At 38.4% G+C, this 24,789-nt stretch overlaps 1 protein-coding gene across 1 annotated transcript in view; it reads left to right on the plus strand.

The window, feature by feature from the left end:
• Positions 1-24,789, plus strand: part of ARHGAP10 (Rho GTPase activating protein 10) — a 133,101-nt gene that overhangs the window by 30,375 nt on the left and 77,937 nt on the right. Inside the window, exons 9-14 of the mRNA XM_019534330.1 lie at positions 4,063-4,144; positions 6,615-6,657; positions 8,239-8,304; positions 13,798-13,872; positions 19,559-19,646; positions 21,709-21,767. Coding sequence (XP_019389875.1) covers positions 4,063-4,144; positions 6,615-6,657; positions 8,239-8,304; positions 13,798-13,872; positions 19,559-19,646; positions 21,709-21,767 — 413 coding nt within the window. The remainder of the gene's footprint in view (positions 1-4,062; positions 4,145-6,614; positions 6,658-8,238; positions 8,305-13,797; positions 13,873-19,558; positions 19,647-21,708; positions 21,768-24,789) is intronic.

The following is a 24,789-nucleotide window of genomic DNA, read 5'->3' on the forward strand; positions in this document are numbered from 1 at the left end:
CACCTATGGATTCCCTGCCCCTCCAAAAAAAAAAAAAACAAAACAAAAAAACCACCAACAAAAACAAACCCCCAAAAAACTCAACAGCAGAAGGTTCCTGCATGCTGTGCCACTCCCTGGGGCAGGAGCAGAAATCGGAAGCCATAAGGGAAGCCTAGATCCCCTGGCTCCACTGGAACTAGAATGATACGGAGCAGCAGCTGAGTGAGAGCCAGGGGGCCACAGATTAGCTCCTTGCAGGCTGCATGCAGCCTGCAGGCCACCAGGTAGATAGCTCTGAATGCTCTGTAGTATTCCCACCTCTTGAGAAATATTGTTACACAATTCGTGTGTTTGTCTTTACAGTGACAGTTTTGAGTTTGTTTCTACTTCTTCCTAAATGGGAGTAATTTTTTCACAGATTATGATGTTGCTTTTTATACCGTATTCTGTGGGTGCAGCTAGAAGTAACCTTTGAAATTTTTCCAAGTGAAATGCACTTAAAAATACTTCAGAGAGGAAGCATTTTCAGCTGGGGGAACATACCTAAGCTCCTATGCCTCCCCTCTCATCCCAGCTGGAAAATTTCAAAATTGTCGTGGCTGCATACAGCAGTAGCTTTCCAAGGGATTCAGGGTGGCAGAGGATATCTCTGGAGGGGTGGGAGCAGTGGTGGGGAGGTTCTAGCTGTGTACTGGCAGCCCCAATCCTCTCTACTTCTCCTCTCCATCTCAGGAGTGGAGAGAGAAAAAGGAACTAGGGATGAAGACCCTTGTATGTGGTGGCAGCTCCTTGGGCATCTCCAGCTCCAGTCCATTCTACTTCTCCACTCCCCTTCTTGCTGGAGGCAGTGGCAGGCCCTGACTGGGAGTGGAACCTCTGAGCTGTATAGTCTGCCAGCTATCACTCAGCCTACTCTCTTCCTTTTCCTGTAGAGATGGAGGGGGGTGAGGGGCGTACTGTGGAATTTTGGAAAATACATGGGCCGTCTTTTTCCATGCAGACATAACAAGTAAAATGCTTCCCAGTATTACCATATTTGTACCACTGGCCCTCTGAAATGTTTCAGAGACATTTGAAATATTTCAGTTATTACTTCTGTCCGTGCCCTGTGTGTCTAACATGCACCTTCTCAGCCTCTGATTTGGAGTCTTCATAGTACTTGTACATGTCACCAAAAGCTCTATTTCCCCTTGGTAAGAAGCTTTATAACCACATGATTTATGCATTGATCAATGCAGTATGCTTTACTTATATCTGGTCTTATACCTGATCTTTTTTCCTAAAATATCCCACAGTCCCTACCATACCAGTTGATTTGGTTCCAACAAACGTAGAAATGGTGAGAAGTGCTAGCATAGCCTAAGGACACTGTCTGCATTATCATTCTTGTAGCTTAGATGTAATAGTGACAAATTATGGGAAGTAAAATTTTCAGTGGAGACAAACAGTCTTGGGCACATACAGATGTTAAGTTTCTTTAGGGAGAGTCACTGCTCTCTCAGGCCAAACCATGAGTGTACAGATGTTCAGAATGTTTCTTCCAGGGTAAAAATGGCTGCTACACCAGCAAAATAACTGGGTTAAATATATCCTAGGAGAGTTTCTCCTGGGAAAGCAAATGTCTGTACAAGCTCTCTTTTCAGAGAAGCCACAGCACAGAAAGTGCTTTTTTCCCCCACCCCCAGGGAGACGGCATATTCCTCATTGAATGCTACTGCTCCAGCCAAAAAAGGAACAGAATACACCTCCGTTGCAGTCCCCAACATTGCACTGCAGGAAGAGACAGGCTGACTCTGAGCAGTCTGGGTCAGCCAGCCAGGGTTTCTCTGTGCCCTGCTGGTATCTTTCTCCAGGGAGATGGAGAGAGCTTGCAAAGCCATCTGAGATGTATGCATAGCACACCCCTGGCTGTGCTGCATCAGTACTGCAGCTCTCTCCTCTTCTCGGGCTCAGCATTAAATGTCTGTGTCTCTGAGTAAGTTTTTTCTACCAGGAAAGCAAACCTGGGAGGATTCTCCCACATCATCTGAATACATGTACGCAGTCTAAGTTGACAAGAAGGAATAGTATCTCTCCTTGGCAGGCTTTTCACTAGTATACAAAATGGTTATTCTGAAAAAGTTTGTGGAATAGTTTTTGGTCTGTCTTATCTTCTTTTGTTAACATTCTTCTGGAGAGATTACTTTGCTTGAACTGTTTGTCTAGATTTCAGATTTTTGTGCTTTCACTTACAATTCCAGTGAGGAGGAGGAACATTTATACAGTATAAAAATGACTTGAAAGGAAGGAGATAAAAAGGGCCAAAGCAGTGTGTGGTCTTTTCTGCTAGTTCAGCTACTTCCCTACATTTTTCTCCCTTGCAGAATGATTAAGTTTCTACATTTATGATGACTGAAACTAAATACCACTAAATGGCCAATTTAAGACCTGAAAAGCCTGTTTGGCCTGAAAGGAACGTTTTTCTCACATCTTACTGCTATTATAAGCATGCATTAGCTTATATTTAGCCACAAAAAGTAATAGGTGCAGAAATTTTAATGAAATGCCCCAAGGAGCTTTTCTTCATGGTTTGCTTTTTACATTCAATGGGGGGTGGGGGTGTTGGTTGTCTTTCAAGATGGTTGGAGATGAAATATGCATGCTCTGATAGAACCTTCATTTTAATTGATCTAAAGAGAAATATTTGTGCCATATGTTATTCTTTTCCATAATTATAATTGGCTCCCTTGAGTTCTGCATGGACTACTAAAGGGGAAGGCCACGGTTTTAAAATCTGAGGCCAAGGGCTTCTGCTTAAAGAACTTTGACTATGTGAAGCATTTTGCCTTAAAGTGTAATCTGAAGGACTCATGAGTGAGCTGGGAGGAAAGCAACTTAATACTTACCTGTGTGCTGCTACACTGAAATTATATTGGGCAGGCAAATAAAACTTACGAGCCTGAAAAAAGTAGGTGAGGATGAAGCATAAATATTTCTAGTAGTACAAACATGAATGCAGCCCCCAGGCTATTTTGGGATAGAGGCTGGGGAGCAATTTAAACATTTTCTTTATGCTGTTGCCTTATTAAAATGGCACTTTCTTTTCCATAAGACTAGTGCAGTAATTGGAAGGCAGAAATTAAGAGAATCGAGATGTATATATCATATATATAAATATTCAGTGGCAGACTGAGTATAATAATACCCCTTTTTAATTGGCAGGAAAGTAATTGGAGGGAGGTAGTTAGCCCTGTTAGTCTGAAGTCAGTCAGAAGGGCAGGGTAAATATGCATCTTTCAGCATCAGATGAAGTGAACTTGGGTTCATGAAAGCTTGTGTGTGCTCTCTCTCACTATATATAGATCTTATTTAGTTAGTCTATAAAGGTGCATCTATCCTGTTTTCTTAAGACGGTATTGCCAGCATCTCTGCTCTTGCTTCATTTCAGCTTTTAACTTCCCTTAAGTTTGTACACTGTGCTGAGCTTCATCATTATTGGTGTTAAGTTTTTGCCTACTCCTTAAAATAAATAAATAAATAAATAAATAAAATAAAACAAAAATAGAAAGAGAGTAGATTTATGTTAATCTCTGTATCCTACAAATGACATTTACCATCCTTCCTCGTTAGGAAAATTTTAGTAGATGGTTTCTTTTAATGAGGCGCTATGTTAAAAATTATTTTTTTTTTTGTAAAGAATATTGGAATATTTATTAGAATACTATGCTTATTTTCCTCACTATTTTAAAATTAAACTACACATTTCAAATAGACAAAGTAATTTTTAGATAAAATATTCCTCTTGCATGTGTTTGTTTTAAAATTCACAGAATTCAGTGATTCCAGTGGATGGAATTAACAAGTTTCTACTCTAAATAAACACAAAAATACATAAATACATAAATAAATAAACATTTCATAGTTGATTTCTTGGTTTTGATGGTAGTGATGTGTATGTGTGTGTGTTCTTCGTTGCTTATCCGTGACATTTAAAAACATTTGTTCATTGTGTATATTAGGCAATGTTCAGTGGCGTACCAGTGCACACTGTGGTGAATAAAAGTCGTATGTATGTTATTTGCTTCTGATGGTATTTTGTAGACCTGGTATTCCTGTGACCATGCAGGCCTTCTCTGAAGACGAACGGAAGCTGTGGGTGGAAGCCTTGGATAGTAAAGGAGGTGTATGTATATAATCTTTTTTCCACCCACTCTTTTTGTTATGATGTAATGATGAATCTTTTTTCTTTGATGATTTTTTGCGTTTTAATATATTGTATTTGCATATTTCTGAAAATGATAGCTTTACTGAAGACTATCAGTGGAATAGGACAGAGATCTGTAAATCCTGACGTGAAGGTGTGGTGCTTCTCCATATAACAAGGAAAGAAACAGTGATTTTTATGAATAGGTTCCATTACAATGATGGTATCACTTTTCTAGCTAATCACTAGTGTAACTTAATCACTTTCACTGGCAGGCCCTACCACCTTACAGTGGCACAGACTTGAATAAGCCAGTTGTGTAGTGACTATAGTGAAAAATAGCTTTGAAAAATTAAACTACAAACTCAAGAAAGTCACCTCTCAGTTGCCTAAAGCTGACTTTATTTTTTTAATCAGTGAATGGGGGAGTTGTCCTCCTTTTTTGATTTATCTCAGTGTACTTTAGAAGTACAATTGAATTGAAGAATTAGAATGCACTAATGTTATGCTTGAAGGATATTTGGTCTAGCATATTAGTTATGCAGCCGAAGAATAAAGGGAGTTGATCGTGCTGCTATTTCTGTGTCACAACAGATGGTTGCTGCAAATTTTGGAATTTGATTCTTTTATTCTTGGTATTGCAGTGAAAAACTTTTAAAACTCTGGAGATGTAACTTACTGTAACTCTTGAGGATGCAGTTTACATAACTAAATTGAGTTAGCTGAGGAGGTGGGGAGAATTCACAGAAGAGCTGTACAAAAATCTAAACCTAATTGGAAATATTTTGCATTTGCTGGTATTTCCATAAAATCAAATAAAAATGTTATCTCAGTTCAAGTCGACTTAATCTCTGTCTGCCTGAGTCACTACAGTGTGTCTTGGGTTTTTGTCATTTAGATGCCTTGTCCCCGTTCACACATTGATCTCGGTTCCCTGACTTCCATGAATATATGGATTCCCATGATGCATTGGAACAGTTTGGATGGAGAAACTACAGTGCATTTATGAGAGATTCATCGGTCTGAGGAGTGTGATCCATCAGAAAGAATGGGAATATGAAATACCTAAGCTAGAATTCCTTTATGCTGATAGGACAAAACAGATGGATATAGATCAGGGGTGGGCAATTATTTGGGCCTGAGGGCCACATAGAGAGTTTTGATGAGCTGTTGCAGGCTGGATCAGCACCCCCTGCCTCCTGCACACAGCAGAACAACTCAGCAAAACTCCCTATGGGGTTTTGGGTGGGTGGGGAGCAGTGGTGGGAGTGTTCAGAGCCCATGATGACCAGCCACCTGCAGGTGGACATTGTAGGTGGAAGGCAGCCAGAAGCTGGAGCTGGAGCCCCATGAATGGAGGCAGGATCCACCTGGCTGAAGCTGCTTCTCACCCAGAGTGTGCAGCAGGAGCAGGAAGAGGGGCTGCAGCTGGATTGAATGCGAAGGGAGCAAAACAGCCCCACCAGTCTGGGCCCCAGCCAGCACACTCAGCTTCTGGCGGGGCTGTTCCCAGCGTGGCTGCAGCCAACCGGATACAACTTGGCTTGCCTCGCCTCGTCCCACCTCCAGTGGTGGCTCCTCCTCACACTCATGCCCCTGCTGCATGACTCTGGGTGGGCGGGCAGGAAGGAAGCTTCAGCTGGGCGGTTCCTGCTCGAGGCGAGGGAAGCAGGGTAGCACTTAGGAACAGCCTTGCCAAAACTGAATGTGCTGGTCAGGGTCTGCACCAGCAGGCATGGACAGGAGTGTGGTGTGGGCTTCCCCAACAGGAGTGAGTAGGTCTCAGTCCCATGCGGAGCACTGTAGGGGCAGCCATGGGCTGGATCCAGCCTGCAGGCTGTATTTAGCCCCACCTCTCGTGTAGATTGATATTGCCTGACCTCAGGTGGAACACAGATCCAGGAATGTTTAAATTTTGTCTCCCATCTCAAATAGTGTAACTATTTTCACCTTTCATTCTGATTCAGGATGGAAAGGTGTCATAATGCTCAAGATACCTTACAACCCAGTGTATTAGGTAAAGGCTTATATTATCTAGCCAAGAGATTTTCAGATAGGTTAACATAGGACCCTTGGGTCCCATGAGAGCCTTTCAGGGGTGCTGCAGGGTGCCCCATAATGTCTTTAGCACTGGGTTTGTATTTAATATTTCTTGGTTTATGTTGAATTGTATTTGCACACCTAACAATGCAATAGTCTCACTTGTGGTGGTCTTTTGAGTTCATTTAAATGTTTTTTTTACTTTGGAAAAGAGAAAAGCTAAGTGAAAACCAAGAGCTGACATTTTCAAAGAGGTGTCTGGAGTCTAAAAAAGTTGTGACCCATTGTTTTAGCCATTTAGTTCCTGTAGCTGTTTTTTTTTTGCATTAAGCAGGGGACATCTTGAATCTCAGTTTATAAATGTTTTTTGCACTGAATAGTATTTTTTTTTTCTGTTTTTTTCTACTAGCTGTTCATCAATTTGAATAGACCTAACACCAGAAGGGAAGGGAGTAAGTATTTGAGCGGTTTTTAAAATTAACATTTTGGGTAACTTTTAAAATTCTGAAAGATATTGACTAGGTCTGTAAAGGACCTAACTTCTGGTCAACTAAGCCCTGGTCTTGCAAGCACTTATAAACATAGATTTTTTATGAATAATTTGATGGAAGTTATCCAATTTTCTTGCAGTAGAAACCTTCTTGTGTAGGATGAGAGTTCAGGTTCATGCCTGTTCTGAGGAAAAATTGTTCCATCATTTGTCTCATCTCACTTCATGCTCAAAGAACTTTAAAGGCAAAGTTTATTTTTAAACGTAACAAAAGTGCATTGTTTGAGAATATAAATGCACAGAAGCCAGAAAATTCAATGTTTTGAGTGAAAGACTCAGTGACTTGCTACATGTGTATTAAAACATAGTGAAGATTAAGGGCCAAATGCTATTACTCTCTATGTCCCCAAATGGCAGTTTTCCAGTGATGTAAGTGGCATTTTTGGTATTTATGTAGAGTTTGTAATTCTGTTACCTGTGCATTGTGAGCGTGTAAATGTCCACTGAGAATGCACAGTAGGCTATGCACTGGCCAGGTAGGTATGAGGCTATCTATGTTTGTTTATACCTGAGTGAGTCTTAAGTAGAAGGGGCATTCCTGTTTCTCTTGACTTTCCAGGGCTGTGCTGCAACCATCTGGCCATAGCTCAGGCATTATCCAGTCCCCTCTCCAGCATTTCTTTTGAAGTTGGACCACTGGCCCTCTCATTCAGTATTCAGTAAAAAAAATGGATGACGAGCAGTGTGGAACTTACTGTCTTATTGTGAACAAGGATCCAGGCTAGAATACCAGGCCCTTTTTCCCACCAGCGCAACATCCATGTTGTTGAACTACAAGCTGCCTAGCTTTGTCTCTTCCTTCTGATCCCACATATCTCTCAGTCTTGATTGCTCAGGGGTCCAGCCTTAAAAGGAAGGTTGGAAAGGGGAGTGCCTGAACTGTAGCAAAGTAATTAAAGCACGATGCTGGGAAGTTGGATGCAGGTTTAAACCTTACCCTGCCCCTGAGAGGGCTGCACAGAAATTTGGGCCTCAGGTGTTACAAAACACTGTATTCATAGATTGTGTGATCTCTTTGGCAGCTGCTGTGAAATAATGCATATGTCTTGTATCTTTAAAAATGGAGCTACTCTAATTAAGCTCCTGCAGTGTTATGTTTCAAAATGGTGGTGGGAGCACTTTAACTACATCTCATTTGACGAGCTTTAGTTAAGGAGACCCTGCAGCCATTTTGAAGCTTGGGGACATTGAATATATGCAACAGATGTATTCAGCACATGTCAGAGCAGATATCCGGCACATATATAGGTGCCCTACATGTGGGTCGAGCCTTTACAAATATAAAAATGTGGAAAGCCTTGTAAGAAAATGACCTGGGATGATGAAATGGGATGATCTAGTTGCAGATGTTGCTGCTTTGAGTAGGGGGTTGGACTAGATGACCTCTTGAGGGCCCTTCCAACCCTCATTTTCTATGAGCTGCATACTTAATTGTGTTGAAAAGTTTCTCAGAATGGTTTTTCTTTTCTTTTTTTTTTTGTAGGTGCGCAGTTGGATGAGATAGGTTTTACAATTATTAGAAAATGCATCAGTGCCATTGAAACACGAGGTAACACATGAAAGAATGAATGAATATCTTAGGACTGGGAGAAAGTGGGAGTGGGCGTGGGTGGGAGGTAAGGAAAGTGTATGTAATGGATGCTAGTCTCATTATGCCCACTGTAGGAATAGCAGCAGCTGAGAGATCAGAAACAGGCTGGAGCTTGCTTCTGCTCAGCCTTGTGTGCTACTTAATTCTCAATTTAGCCCAGGATTTGTGAGAAGTTCTGAGAAGTGACCAAGGGACACTTCCTGTCAAAGAACTGTGGATATTGGCCAGCTGTTGCTGATCTATCACCAAAGATGTATGTGATTCCAGTTCCTTGTTCTGCATTTGAGTCCGACTGTCTCACACTTAAAATATTCGTTTCACATACTCCTCATGAGGATTTTTGTGTTTTTAAAGGTTTATTTAGATTTGACTTTCAAGAAGAAAAATGTGTCTAGCTAGGCTGGAAAGTGAAACAAACTATTATTGGTGAAGCATTTCCCTTTTAAGAAAAGATTAGATTAAAATGGAAACTTGAGTACTGTTTGTCGCTCTTTTGAAAAGGTTTGGAATTTCATGGTGTGAACTTTTCTTCCAATCTAAACTTTTCAGATCTTCTACTCCTGAAGGGGGATTTAGACATATGATTATGCTGGAGTTGGTGGTTTTGATTATCCAGTGACCTGATATTGTACAGAGTACAACAGTGATAACTTTTTTTTGTATGCCACATTTCTAGTTTAGAAGATGTAGTGGGATAAAATAGTAGTTCAGTTATTTGCAATGAATGCAAGGTCTTATTAAGAAAAATCTTTCACCTGCACAGATTAGAATGCAATATAATTGATAAATACAAGTAGTTCCAAACTGTTGGGGACTTAACTATGAATAGCAAAGAAAAATCTGAGAAGTCTTTTATATTTGGGCTTGATTTACATCAGTTCAGTCTGACAGATTTGTGAATAAATTCAGATTAGACTAGATTTGAGTTGACACTTTTTTGGGTTTTCTGGGCTTTCAGATATCTGTCAAATTACCAGTGTCTGCTTTTTATCAGTCACATAAATCTAGGATCTTTTGTGTTTGAGTTAGGAAATATCACAAATAAAGCACACAAAAAGCCATCTCCTTCACTACAAAAACCTGATTCATTCCTAAAACAGGTCTGTGCTATACAGTGAATGGGGCCAAAATCTTGTGGAAAAGAGAGTATGCAGTTATGTACCTGAAGACTGTATCAAAATGCAAATTCAAAAGAGGACCAAAAGACCGGTTTCTTACCCTACAGGAACTGTAGGTCTTTGAGGTATTGTAAGCAGAGCAGTGCACCACATTTCTAATAGTGGCCTTGCTTATATGTGAAGGTGTGAATGTTGCTCTGTCTGGCACAACATTTGGGGGGGAAAAAAGGGAAGGGAAGAGGAACAAAACCAAACCTATGAAAGAGTGATATTTTTAAAACCCAAAATAGCTGTTGAGGTCAGGCAAAACAAGGCAGACATAGGGTTGCCACATGTGGGAAGGAACTGAAGGCGTCATGGCCACTCTATTCTTTGTACTCTCACAAAGCTGTCTTTGTTTCTAGTTACTGAGAATGAACATAAGCTATTTTTTAAAATCTTGTTTTGTGCACAAGGTTTGCAGAATCATTCCTAGGGAGACCAGATTAATTTCTGCTCTCTTACACCCAGTAATGTCTGCTGAGCTATCCAGGTGTTAGGAGAGGACGCTGTTTGGACAAGTATCCTTGGTGCACTTGTGTAATAACATGAACTGTGCACTGAGGAAAGCTGATATCCTACAGGCCTCCAGATTTTATGCCTAGGTAGGAAAATATACAATATTTGCTCTTACAACAACTTCTACTGTGATTATTTTACTTTTGCAGTACACTGTCAAGAGCACGTTATATTCAATAGAAGAAAATAGAGGACAGATGCCTTTTCAGAGTCTGTGTCTGTATGCCATGTTTTTATCTCTTTTAATCATAATGGGTGTGAGGTTGGTGTGGGTGGAAAGAGAGGACAGTCTAGTGTGGGTGGAAACTGAGAATAGTCTTGTCATGTCATAGCAGAAAAACTCTGGTACTCAGAGAGAAGAAAAGGATAACAGATATTGAACATAAACTTGTCAATGGCTGGATGATTTTCTCAGTTGTGTTCATTTTTATAAAACTGAGAAAAATTATTCATTTTGAATGAATAGAAAAACCAAATACTGTATATGACTTAAAAATCATAGTTGCTAGTGGACTGGAATTCTTAAATATTTTTTCCTGAGAGGCTATGACTGTAGCCTTTATTTATTGGACTAGAAAAATAGAGTTACCTAACCAACATTTTAAAATTGTATTTTTAACTCCTCAGACCCATTATTTTCACTCAACACACAAATCTAGTGGGATTTATACTCAGGCACTGTATACAAGTGCAAGGCTCAAGGTTCTGATTTTGTTATTCCATTTAGATTTACATTTCTGTACCTTAGTGAATAATGCATGAGATTTACCTGAGTGCAGTTAATTCCAGGGGTAACAACTAGATGTGTTGGTGTATAATGGCAAAGTTGGCATTCTCTAAAGTGCCATTCTTAAGGATGAATAACATTTCACTTAATATTAGTTTCTCAGCAGCAGCTATTTCAAGGTGTAGAGACAGATGGCAGTAGTGAGCTGTCATCCTAGTTTTTTCCTAGGTAAGAATGTTTCTGTTAACTGGCGGGAAGAAAATAGAGAGCCTTCCCACAGAAACAACCTGATATTACCTTGAATTGTGAACGTGCATGAGTGATCACTTCTGTACCATGTAATTGGACATAAAATAAGTGATTTCTGTAGCTCTATTAAAAGCCTACATCAGCTATAAACCTCAAATCATACTTGCTTAGTGGACATATTCTGCTTACTACAATGTAATTTTGAGACTGTAGTCTCGGCTTATACTTATTATTTGTAGGCGTGTCTAACAAGTTGGCTGCCAAGCCAGGCTGTGGTATCTGAGTGCTAGTCACCTCTAACTTGTGTAAACACAAAGAGAATCAGGATATGTACTAAGAAATCTTGCAGCGCTTAAAGCAGCTTGGGGTGCTTGGTTTGAGGGCCACTTGTGTTCGGTGAACCAGTCAGAATTTTAATTTTTAATCAGCAGTAAGCCATTAATCTAAAAAGAATCATCTTATGAATCCCTCAGTGTTTAGGGAAACCTCTTCCACAGCTATTAGTTTGACTTCTGTGGCTGTCCTAGAATAGATCAGAAATAACATAATTTCCAACTGTTTTTATGTATAATGTTTTATTTAAAATTTCATTAAAAGGTAAGAACTGTACTGAAGTATTAATTCCCCTCTGCACGCCTCATTTTACATTAGCAATTAACTCTGCTTCTTTTAGGTTGAGTCATTTTAACCGGATCAATTATCTAATAGTAATTACCAGCACCAAATGATGATTATTGCTCAAGTAACTTTCCGGTTTCAATACCACTGTCACTTCAGACACATTCATAGATACACAACTGTTTTAATACTGAGCAATGATTTGCTGTGGTTTGGCCTAAATTATTTTTAAATCCTTAAACTTAAGGTACTAACAGTTTGAGTCAGCACAATTTTGTTCTTATTAGTTTTAATGTTAGCAATGCAGAAAATCAATACACAATCTGAGAGCTTGAGCTTCTGAGATGAGCAAAAAGCAGTAAGATACATTTGATTGTAAGAATGTTTCTTCAGCTTTTTCTTAGATTCTTGCATGCTATGCAAAAGGCTTGTTCTGCAGCACTAAAACTAATGATGAATCATCCTGCAAAAGGCCTGGTGCAGTTTGGCAGAGTCTTATGAAATTTGGTGTTCATGTCAAAGATTATCTTTGCACTGAAGATCTCAAAGAAACACATGGGAAATTGAAGCAAGAGTTGCCCTTCCCTTCACATGCTCCTCAATAACCCTAAATTGCCAGTACCTCCTGCTTTAGGGTGGATCAGAAAATCGTATTCTGTATTAGTGCTGGCAGTTTTCTAAGTTACACAGTATAAACTCTCTGAAGACCTTATGCTTTTAATAATGTGACCCACTGGAAAATCTAGTGGAAGGAGATTAACAGTCTTTTTTTTGTAATCTTTCTGAGTTTTGGTAAACTCACTTCATAATAACATTAGCCTACTTTTAAATTCTGCCCACTAATACAATTAAATATACTTCTGTAATAGCAGACTTCTCTAGGAAGTTCATCTATTTCTACTATGGTTTCCCCACAATTGAGAAATAAGGCCAAGAAGAAGAGGATGTAAACCTAGAAGGAGAATGTTTTACTTCGCAGAATTCAAGATGCTAATATTGAGTATAACAGGATAGTGGTGGTATGTCTCATTTATGCAGCTGGTTGACGAATTCATTAAGAATAATATTTGTTATGAATAATGCAAATAAATTTTTGGATAGTGCATCCTATACTTGTTCAGGAATAAACTTTCCATTATTTGACTAGTTCTACTTGGCTTTTTTTTTTCCTTTTTCTCTGTGTTGGAACCATCTGTTGTTGAATCTGGGAGTTCTCTACAAGTTTTATCTCTGTATGCTGTACTCTTAAATAGTTTAATTTTAAAGTTATTTTTCATATTATTCCAATTTTGTGGTCTGTTAGTATTTCTAGGTCCATCTGAACACGGGCAATGGAAATGTTTATTTTTGTTTGCTTTAGTTGAACTAGTGCACAAAAGCCTTATTTAGTGTCAACACTATATTTCGGTAAGACCACTATTGATTTCTAACAAAGCGTATGATGAAAGAGTACAACAGCCAGGTGATATAGACAGACCTTACCTTTCTTCTTTAATTCTTTTTTTGAACATTTAGCACTTATTTCTAGCTTTTACAGCCGTTGTGTCCCGCTTATAGAGGAAGCACCGACTCCAGAGTCTTGGGTTGAATCCTTCTGGGTGTACCTGGCATGGGGAGTGTAGTGGGTTGGATTGGAATATACAACTTGCCCCCAAGTATGCACACAGAAAAAAGCAGCTTTAGTTTGAAATGTTGGGAAAAGATCTGGTTCCTCTTTTTCCCCCAAATCTTTTCATTCATCGGGGAAAGGGTAAAATTTAACTAACTGAAGAAATGATAATTTATCATGTCCTGGATCTGTTTCTGTCAGAATGTGAATAAGGAAATGCTCATCCTGGATGTTTTCTTCTTAAGTAAATGAGAGCAAACAGTTATTTTTTTTAAAAACCTACTTTGTCCTTAGTTACTTATAGGGAAAAACTGTCTGTCAGAAATGTCCTAATGGGGGTAATCCTGTTGACCAAAATATAACTTAACATAGGTTTATCTTTAACACATGGATGGGTCAGCAAACAGATAGCAGGTAACTGTTTTTGGCCTTCAGCAAATCCTTTTTTTGTAATTTTGGCTAGAAAAGGACTTTGAAGGTAGCCAGGGAAAGATTTTAAAGCTTTAATTTATTTTCCTATATACCTTAACGCTGTAGCTGACCTTAATTTATTTTTTTTCCTTGCCTAATAGGTATTAATGACCAAGGATTGTACAGAGTTGTAGGGGTGAGTTCTAAGGTCCAGAGACTTCTGAATTTGTTGATGGGTACGCCTCTTATTTTATAATATATATTTTTTACTATATCTTGATTTATATTCATGGCTGTTCTAATTTTAATGTTTATAATTCACTGTTAATATCTTATGTAATATTTATTTCTGCTTATTCTTCATTTCGGGAAAAGTGAGTTGGCCCTACTCATGGATAAATGTCCCATTCAGCATTCACTGTGACCACCCGGATAAGGAATGCATAAAGACTTAGCTGTTAATGTAAACCAAGGAAACAGCCAAAAAAATATACTGGAACAAATCATGGGTGTGGTGTCAGATGGTTAAAAGAATCTGGCTTTTGAAGAAAATGTCCATACAGGTTAGGGATAAGAGACTCTCGTTACTATACCTTCCTGTTGTTAGTTTTCCTTTAAGCAACTTAAGTATGGTCTACATTCTATTTTTATGCTAGCACAGTGGTTAGGGTTTGATTTGATTTATATATGTATTGTGTGTGTGTGTGTGTGTGTGTGTGTGTAAAAATCAAACCTGACTCTGTGTGTGTCTGTATAATATATATTCACAAATGTGAATATAAACTCTAGTACAGTTGCAGTTTTACTAGTGTAAAGATGCTTCAAGCAGTTTCAGTTACACAAGTTCGGGAAGGGGTGTGTGTGTGTAATATATATTTCCTTCTGAGGAACCTGATGCTTATTTAGCTACATCTTTTGCCACTCTACTGCCCCCCAGAAGAGTATTGGCACCTGGTGGGAATCTTTCACCAGCTTAGAATCTTTCATCAAAGCAGTAGCCATAACTGCATGATATGCAACATTTACAAATTCTTGTCCTGAGCACTGGAAGTGCATGCAGTCAGACAAGACCACTGGGATTAGTTCATTTTTATAGAGCTTGCAAACCTGTCACTTGACAGCAAGGGTCTGATTCTCAGGGATTCATTGGTATGCAGAGAAGCTTGTTTGCAGTTTGCACCAGGCTCTTCTCCAGAACCATGCATGCTCCATCTGTGCTGATAACACAGTGTTCTTTGGCACTGCAAACTAGAGGAAACCAGAAAGTGAATTCATTTCATTACCCAAGACATTATGTGAATGACAAAGCGCTTTTATATTATATACTGCTGTCAATTCAGTGCCACCTGTAAGACTTTTTTTACAGGCTGTCTCTTCAGGAGTGATACGACATCAGGCTTGAGGACCTGTATGTCATATCAATCCGTCATAATGACCTTGCTAAATATTAATTTATATGATATCTTACTTTAATCAATATTAACAGTACGCTGAGGTAGTCAGTCAGTACACATAAACCTGTCTGCTTCATAAAGCATTGTAGCAAGAAGGAATGTTAAGAACAATGTTAAGAAGGATAAACCAAAATTAATAATAACGTTAACAATAAATAACTGGCATGCAACTGATTCTGATGACTGGTTATCTGTTTAGGAATTGAAGACTCAATAATCAATATCCCATTTTAGCCATTAACCACAGTCATTGGTCAAAAAACCTTATTAGAATGCATTTGTTGTCATCGGCTATCTTTTGTTTTTTCTGTTCACTCATTCAGCTTGGGTGTGCAGTTTTGGCCATCATATTTTCCTCTTTACCATTAGTGGTATCCAAATGAAATAGATTCAGGTTGCCAGTGGTTCACTAGCAGCTGGAAGAGTTTAATGGGGATTCCAGCATCTGCTTTTACTTAATTTTAAAATTAGAAACACTTTTTTTTTTTTGCTCGTTTCCAAGTTTCACATAATCATTTGGAATCAGAAGATTACATAGGTATCAAGACAGAGAAATGCTGAATAGAAAATAGTTACAGTACAACCAGAAGGTATATGTACATTTTGACTCTGTTCTCATGTAAGAATTGAGAAGAGTTTCTTTTTTATTCAGCATGATGGAAGAATACAAAATATCTGATTGAGTAATAAAGCTTCTTATATATCCTTTGAGATAAAAAGCTCCTTCTAGTTTTGTTAGAAATAACAAAAACTGAAATCTGATTAAAAATCTTATGGTATTATTTTATTAATAAGATTCCGAAGTCAGTTTGAGCTACTTTTTAATTACCATGAGCTACCAAATGTGAGTAGTCTGGAGCGAAAAGTGAATAAGCTAAGCTTCCAAATGTTAGTCAAGGAGCTAGCATATAGCTCTTGTCTCTCTTTGAAAAATATTCTGGAACCAGAGGGAGAGGTGAGGAGAGCACGTTGATAGAAAGACCCAAATTATGGTCCTGCTTCTGTAATATATTAGGCACACAAAGCCTCCCATCTGTCCAAGCGAAAATTTGTGTAATTGAGCCTGACCCATTATAAAATTAGGTTAAAGCAAACATTTAAACCATTATGTAGAAGTGGGGAAAGTTCATAATTAACTTATAATTTGAATTTGCCTGTACCTTGCACAGTGCTGTAGTGACCTGACTTTTAAACATAATCTCATTTTAAATTTGGATAACAAAAATACTATGTAAACAACTCTTTCCCTTTCCCCTGAAATGTATATGAATTTAATTCTTTAACTTATTTTAAAGAACAGTAATGACAACCTCAAAGGTATCATAAGCTATTCAGAACACACTATCAGCCTCTGGAATGCTCAAATATTAAAATGGTCTAGGGGCCACTTACTTTTCATATGATCAGCAAAATAAACCATGTGGTGTTATGTTTGTTGCATGTAAAATGTAGGCCAGCTTTCATGAAGTGATGGCTTCATGATGAGGGGGCTGTTAACGGCTTGAATATTCTAACGGTGGGTTCCCATTCAGCTTCTGACACAGATAACCGTAAAAAGTGAAAAGCATGTTTCATAGAAAAGAATTTTGGAGAACATCTACCTTTTAATGTATACAACAATCAGGGCTTCAATACTGAATTCTTTGTTTTGCCTTCTTTTTATATATGATATAATCCATTTAAACTTGCTCAATAGTCTTTTTTAAACTCTAAAACAGAAACAAACCTGCTTCTTATAACCTAGCACCTAGTGAGACGTGCTGATTTTATAAGCCCTATTCCCATCATGCCAGAAATATTAGGGGAAGACTTTTGGATTTTCAAAAATGGTTTGCTGACAAGTTATTTGTGCGTATGTAAATATTTGCATCTGCACATGCTGTTCTTGCATGAAAATGTAGTTGTTGCATTGACAAATAGTGGGTTGTGCACAAGTGCTGGTACCAGTTTAGAAATGCTGTTGAGGCCCTTTTGCCAAGTGTGTCGTTAAATATTCAGAAAAAGTAGAGTGGTAACAGCCAGCTATGGCTGTGATAAGGCAGCAGTCGGAGTGAACGTCAAGAAAAAATGCCTTAAATCTCATTCTCGTTCATGTTGTGTATTTTTTGAGGTAAACTTATAGGAGGGTACTCTTCAAAGATTCCAGTGCAGTGGAGGTTGGTAATTAAACCCTTTCCCAGCATTTTCTTGCAAGACAAAAAAAATCTTTTAATTAAGCTGGATTTTCTGAAAAATGTTTAAGTTTGAATTCCAAATATGTCACTAACAAATTGCACTGAACCAAGTGTATCTTCTGATTGCAAAGGAGAATCAATGATGATTGAGGAGTTATTTGAAAACAGTGAAGATTCAATAGTGGATTGCTAACAAAGTCTCTATAGAGTTATTAGTTTCTGATGTGACAGCTGCTTTTTATTCCATGAAGTTAGCAGAAAGGTTTCCTTCTCAGTGGAAAGAATACAATCTCAGAGAATAGAGGAATATAACACATTTAAAAAAAAATAAAAAGAAAAGGAAAGATTTCATTTAGACAGATTTCAGGTTTTTGGATGGTGTTTGGCTCATAGCAAATTGATAGAAAACGTTATCTGACTTGTATTTTAAAATGAGATTTTAATAATTCATTTAATGAGAGGGAATATTCAGTTACAGAAATAATTGGTTGGCACAGCTTTTAGAACAGAATTATTTAGTCCCAGTTAGAAAGGACTGCACCTTTAATCAGGGTGCCTAATTTGATTTTTCACATGTATCTGCCGTTTGTCTGACGAGCACAGTAACAAATGAGTTCTGATTTGTACAAACTGATCAAAATGTAATCAGTGTCAATTACTATCGTATTTTACTTCATGTTTGTCAGTTTCTGTAATCAAAAGATGCTGAAAGTGCTTGAAGTCACAAGACATCTTGGGTAATTTGGCTATAAACGTGTGATGTTTTGGTTGTGAAGTAGCCATCACTTCCTGTTCTAAAGCTCTGAGACTTAATTTTAAAATTTAAAATTGCTGGGAAGTGGCAGTATGTTGTCTTGCTTCTTTTTATATTCTCAGGCACCAAAGGTAGATCCAGGGGATCTAGCTGGTCCCACCCACCCTCCCCCCCAGCCTTTGGCTGTGTGCTATATGCACAATGAGCTCTGGGAGCTTGCCACTACTTGGTATGGGCTCTGCCTGGAGTCTCTGCTTCTCTTTGCTCTTCCCCTCCCTTCTATCACCCTCTGAATTCAGTGCAACAGGGGGAGGGAGAAGCATCTGATAGCAACGCATCTCCATAGGTCCATGCTTCTGCTTCTCATCCCACTTCCTCCTTTCCTGGCTGCTAAATTAGCGGGAGGGTGGAAAGATGACCAGCAGGTCCTGGAGTTGCTTGAAAGCAGGATCCGGGCAGACTCTCCACTGGTGAGCTCAGAGATCATATGTACACTTCCCACAAGGAGCTACCAACAACTCAGTGGCATCCTCAGGATCACAGCAAGGGACTGTAGCCACATCCCCTTCGGCTATGTGTCTCTTCACTACTTGTGCCCACCCCCACTGCCAAAGGGATGTGGCCACATCTCCATTGCTGCAATCCTGGATCTGCCCAGCTTGGTCATAAGTCTTCATGAGAGCTCAATTTCATCAACCCTATTTTATTAGCTTAGTAAAAACTAAACAGAAAAAAGATCACTGATATTGTGTGGAATGACAAAATTGTCAAAAAGCAAAAGCCTTTTTCTTTCTGTTAGAACACTGTAAAAAAACATTCAAGAGACATGCATCTGCCTTAAATCGTAGGGACTGTTTACCAATAGAAAACTCTTATGCTTTTTCACTTCCATCATTTCTTAATGGCAGCAAGTAGCATCATGTAGATGCTCAATGTTTTTGCACTAATGTACCAAGGATCAAATTAGATCCTTAAAACAAATCTATTTAAAAGTATCTGATATTTTTTCTCAGCATATTTCAATTTAATGTAACAAGGGGAAAAAAAAAATATTGCTGCTTCCCCTGCTCTCCCCAAAACTGTCACTTATTAAGATTCCCCGCACCCTCCAAATTGATTTTGTGATCTGTCTCTCTTTGCAATTGTCTCCTTACAGAAGGCATCTTGGCTCTTCTAAATAGGAAAGCCTGGAAATGCCAATGTCCATAAATAACTTGGAGCAGTACCATACTGTTAAGGAAAGAATGATCAGTGAAATAGTTTGAACAATGCACAAAAATAAAAGATTGGGGTACACCTCTGATGCTGAATTCAGCTTCTATTTTAATAATAAAGACAATACATTTCTGAATAATCTACTTTAAATTTGATTTGTACCTGTGTTGGGTCTGACACTTGATTGCATCTTTTTAATATTGTAATATTGTTGTCTGACTTCAAACATACGTATGCTGTTCCATGACTTAAACTTAGATTAATACCAGCTTTAATATATGTGCAGATTTAGATTTTTTTTCTCCCCCCTTTGATCTCTTTGCAGATGCAAAAACCTGCAGTGAAGTTGATTTGGAAAATTCTGTCGAGTGGGAAGTGAAGACGATTACTAGTGCTATGAAGCAGTACTTGAGGCAAGCTTATATTTGTTAACTATTCACGCTTATATTTGTTAACTATTCAAAATTGAACTCTAATTGGTGTAGCCTGGAGCTGTGTTACTGTTTTGATCATTTGCTTTTACTGTTGTTTAGACAAAAGTCCACATTGCATGTCAATCCCACATATGTATTTAAGGCACTGGGTTTTTATGCCTTAGGAGGAAAAGCTTTATAATTTCATGAAGAGTGTGTTAAGATTAGTGACGCAACTTAAAGTTTAGGTGTGATAAATACCTAGATGTTTGGCTTCCCTCTTCAGAGTTGGTCATTCTTACAAAATTTGCTATTTAAAATCAGGTTAGATTGTTTGCAACCCCTGTACTTTTTTTATTTTGGTAAACCCCATGAAGGAAAGGGGGAGAAATGAATGAAAGTATTTTTAAAATGCAGAAATCTGAAATTGTTAGCATTTTGAAAATTGAAGAATTTGGCCAGCGTTTATATATTGTCATTTTTTCTCTCTTGTTTCTGAGAGAGAATCTCTGAGGTGAGGGTGGGGCTATAGCTTTAAGAGTGTTGGATCGGTTCTGTAACCAGTCTGACTTTCTATTAAGTTATGTTGTTTGTAGTTCACAGCATAAAACTTTTTATTAGCCCATTATGGTTTCATATTAGCACAGCATTGATTTTTTTTTTTTTTTAACTTAAAACTAAATGAGTGCATGTGGAAAAAGTAAATTGCTCTTTTGAAAACGTAAGTTAGTGAAAATAAGGTTTCATCTACTGCCAGCAAAGGTATCTGAAAATATGTGGGAACTCTGGAGTATTAATCTTAAGATTTTCAGTACAACATAGATCAGCCTTTCTCAACCTGTGGGTCACGACCCAAAAATGGGTCTCAAGAATATATGAAAGAGTTGCAAACACTTTAAAAATGGATTATCCTTTAAAGGAGAAAAACGTGGGAAACGATGGCTTTTCCCTTGCAGGCTGTCAGAGTTCCAGCCTCCAAGAGTTTGCTTGGGGCCCCCCTGCCCCATATACTGGGGGTCTGGGGTCTGGGGGCAGCGGGTTGAGAGTGAGGGGCACTGGGTCAGGACTGGCCTTCAATGTTTACAGATGGGTCCTGGTACAAAAAAGTTGAGAACCACTGATATAGATAGGTAGGAGGAAAAAACAATGCATTCACATGCATAAGATTAATATTGTCTGTCCACAGTATAAAATCATCTTATGTATTACAATAATTTAAAAACCTCAGAAAGTCAGCCCAGGAAATGAGGGAGGTTTAGTCTGGCTCCAAATTGTTCTGTGACTATTTTTATGTAATAAAGGTGTTTTCTTGAGGGATAAAATTTTTACTAGTAATTCTGAGTATTTAGCTTGATCTTTAAAGGGGGCCTAATTTTTCCAGTGGTGCATCTTGCAAAGTCTAGTCCTCGTAATAACCTAAAGTTTAAGCACCTAAGGTTCCATATCAGCATTGCTATTTATCTGACAAGTCACTATTAACCAATGGAGAAAATATAAAAGAATTACAAATAACTGTTTGTAATCACTCTATAGTTTCACAGCTTTCTTGTGAATTTATGTGTCTTGTGTACAAGAACATTAAAGAAAATCATGATCCTGCTCTTTGAATATCCCAGGAACAAAGAAGCATGTTAAGTGGATAAACCCACTTAGAGGGGGAGTTTTTTGTTTACAAATCAATTCTGTCACACTTCCTTATTTTTACAGCTTTAAAGGAAAAAAAAAAGAAGACTGTAAGGGATGAGGTATACAGCATCCCTATGATTTCTTAATTTTAAGATCTGTGTAAGGCATTTATTTTGTATTAGAGGCTTCACTTCATATGATGGAATTTACAGTTTTAGTCTTGTTTTCCCTAGATTGTGAGCTTAATGTCGCACCATTTCCATGTGTGCTGTAAATCATTGCAGTTTGTGAGTTGACCCTAAAAAGGGCTGTTCCCAGTGGAAAGGTAACACATTAGTATTTTTGAAGGGCTTTCCTATTCAGCAGAAATACAAATAGGAATGAACCTATGTGAACTTACTGTATTTGGTGATTCCATGTCATTTTTGTCTTACAGAAGCCTTCCAGAGCCCCTAATGACGTACGAGTTGCACGGAAAGTTCATCATTCCTGCCAGTAAATATTTGACTCCAGTTCAAATGGAATTTTTTTTTTTTTATGCTAGCACTATTGTGGTTCAGGAACAGATGCTGCAAATGCAGTTTCAGGAAAAAAATGCCTATTTCAACTAAGTAAGAAAGACATAGGTATAAAAAATAACTGGGATTTTTTTTACATGGAAGTAAGACTATTGTATGAAATCATATATAAATATACCTTAGGTGCCATAATTTGGTTCAACAGATGGAGTAAATTTTTTAAAAGTACAGAAATCTTAAAAGCACACCATATTGATAATTTCAGTTGGACAAAGTTGGCTTTGGCTTAGCACCTTTCTCTGTGTATTTATTTTTATATGAAAATATAAGTTAGAATTGGAGTTGTTTTTCTTCCTGTTTGACTGGTTGTATCATAGTGAATATTTTCTATACAGCACAGTAGAACCCCCTACAGTAGTACAGATTGGTTAAATTTTCACATCCTCTAGTCACAATCTATCTAATCACTTTTTAAAAAATAAGCTTAGTAGAACGCTATGCTAAAGAAAAATCGTGCAAGCCCCTGAATCAAAAGTGGTGACTCCTGATTCTTGTTTTCAGTGCCATCTCCCTGTGAGGTCTGTATTCAAGCCAGCTGAAGTTTTCTCATGTATCACTAGAGAAAAAGGAACATACAGACCAAATTAAACTGTTGTAGTTAAAGAGAAGGTAGAGCAGCAGTTATACTTCAGCTGTATATCTAATGTAAATAGAATTCTGTGAGCAGAAATTGTATAAGAAGAAAAAAGTTTTGGCAAAATATCAAACAAATATTTAACTGATCTGCTTTTTAGCATGTGGCACTTCTGGCAATCCATGGGAAGAAAAATTAAAGTAGATTTTGAGGACAATTATTTTATTGTGTTGGCCTGCTATTATAACTGGCATCAAATAGCAGAATTCAGGTTTCTCTTCTTTAGAGTGCTTTAACACTTAGAGAAAAATAAAGTTTTTACTAGCTTTAGAGTTATAAAACAAGAGGGTCTGTTTGCTGCTTATTTGTGGTCATTGATAAAGTTAGATCTCTTGTGAAGCTCAGAAGTCATAACATTAAAAAGGAAATATTTCTACCTCAGTTGATACAGGTCTTGTAAAACAGCCATAAAATATCACTGAGGCCAATTTATAACATTCCAGATACTTGCCTAGATAATAAGTATTTACACAATCGTGTAAGATTGGATTCAATTAATTTATTTTATAGGTCACAACAATATAACAGTAGTTTTGGCATGTATTTTCTCTCCCTCCATTTCAGTAGCACTCATGAAAAAGCTGAAGAGTTTTAGGGAAACAAGGGTCCAGGTCCTAGATCCAAATATGCTAACAGTTTAGTTGAAAAGATAGAGCTGAAAAGTAAAGGGGAAAAACTCACCCCATATCATATGAACTTTGACTATTAAAGTTTAAAAAACAGGTTTTCAAATTGTCTTTTTAATCTTGAGTAAAAAAGCAGGGTATAAGGAATATTTTGAGGTTTTTTAGTAAAAGTGGTTTGCATCTGTAATTTTAAACACTAACAATACTGATTGTAACTATTTAGTCAGTCTTTGTTACATACAGTTCAGTTGATGGGGGTTGGACTAGATGACCTCCTAAGGTCCCTTCCAACCCTGATCTTGTATGATTCAATAATAACACTGCACTAGAGTCAGGATTGTACAAAATTTGGCAAGATTTCTTTCCCCGGCATTACAATCTGGTGCCCCTGAATTTTGATAGGCAGATTAGGATTGCCCCTGAATTTTTATTTGCCTTCGGGTAACATTTTTCCCCTGGTGAATTATGACTAAGCATGTTCTCTACAAATTTTTTTTAAACCTAGAAAAGGAATCAGCTAATAAATAAGTATTTAGTATAAAAGTGGTTCTATCTAGGGTTACCATATGTCTGGATTTTCCTGGTTACATCCTCTTTTTGGGTCCTCTTATCTCTGTCCGGGCATTTTTTTTTTGTTTTAAGTATGATCAGATGTCCAGGATTTTGGTCAGCTTAGCTGTGTGAGGAGGGCTGGTGCCTGCCAGCACTGGGAGAAGCTGTCCAGGCTCTGGGGCTGCAACAGGGCAGGAGAGGAGAGGCAGAGAAGGGGGGCCAGGCCCTTCAGGGGCAGCAGAGAAGATGTCCCTGCAGGGCTGCCCGGTGGCAGAGAAGATGTCCCAAAGATCCTAGCACGTGCCTTTTTTCATCTATTTCTCTTGCAGCAGCATCCGATCACCGTGGGGACTGCAACTTGTGGAGGGGGCTGTGCTCTAGGCAGCAGCCTGCTGTGGGGAATAAGGGTTTCATGGGTGGGGCGTCTGGGAGATAGAGGGAGCCAAGGGGCATTGACTTGGAAGAGTGGGGCGGGGGACTGTCAGGAGTGTGGTACAGGGCTGTGGGTCTGGAGTGAGGGGTTCCAGCATGGCCCAGGGGAGCAGGGGACTGTGCATTTGGAATGAGGGGCACCGGCAAGGCCAGGGGTCTCCAGGTCTGGGGTGAGTTGCAGCAGCAGGATTGGGGGCGGCTGTGGCTTGGGAGTGAGGGGCAACGGAATGGGCAAGGCCGAGGCACTGACATATCGCTGCCCTTCACAATCATATACCACCCCCCACCACTCCAGGGCATGCAACAGATGCTTTTTTGGAATTGGAAATATGGTAGCCCTAGTTCTATCACAGCTAGGGTTTGACTAGTGTCAGAACTTCCTGTTTCATATTATTTCCTATGGCTCCTCATGCTTTTCTGTATTGTTTCTTACCTTCGGTACTTTCTGACATGAAGGGAGACCTTATAGGCATGTTACGGCTAGTCATTCTTTAAACTTGATTGTTCTGTTTTATCAAGTTAGGAAAAATAGAAAGAAGCTGATTTACTTTTCAGCTTTTTAGAACCCTGCTCTCATCTATTTAATATATAAGCCTATGTAGCCAAAATTATTTCTTCCCTTGGCTATCCTCAAGGAATCCATTTGTTGTTTACACTCATATTTACTAACTAACTACACCCAGTAAAGGACATAG

Source organism: Crocodylus porosus, unplaced genomic scaffold, assembly GCF_001723895.1.
Source record: "Crocodylus porosus isolate Cpor-Errol unplaced genomic scaffold, CroPor_comp1, whole genome shotgun sequence".
Classification (NCBI taxonomy): Eukaryota; Metazoa; Chordata; order Crocodylia; family Crocodylidae; genus Crocodylus; species Crocodylus porosus.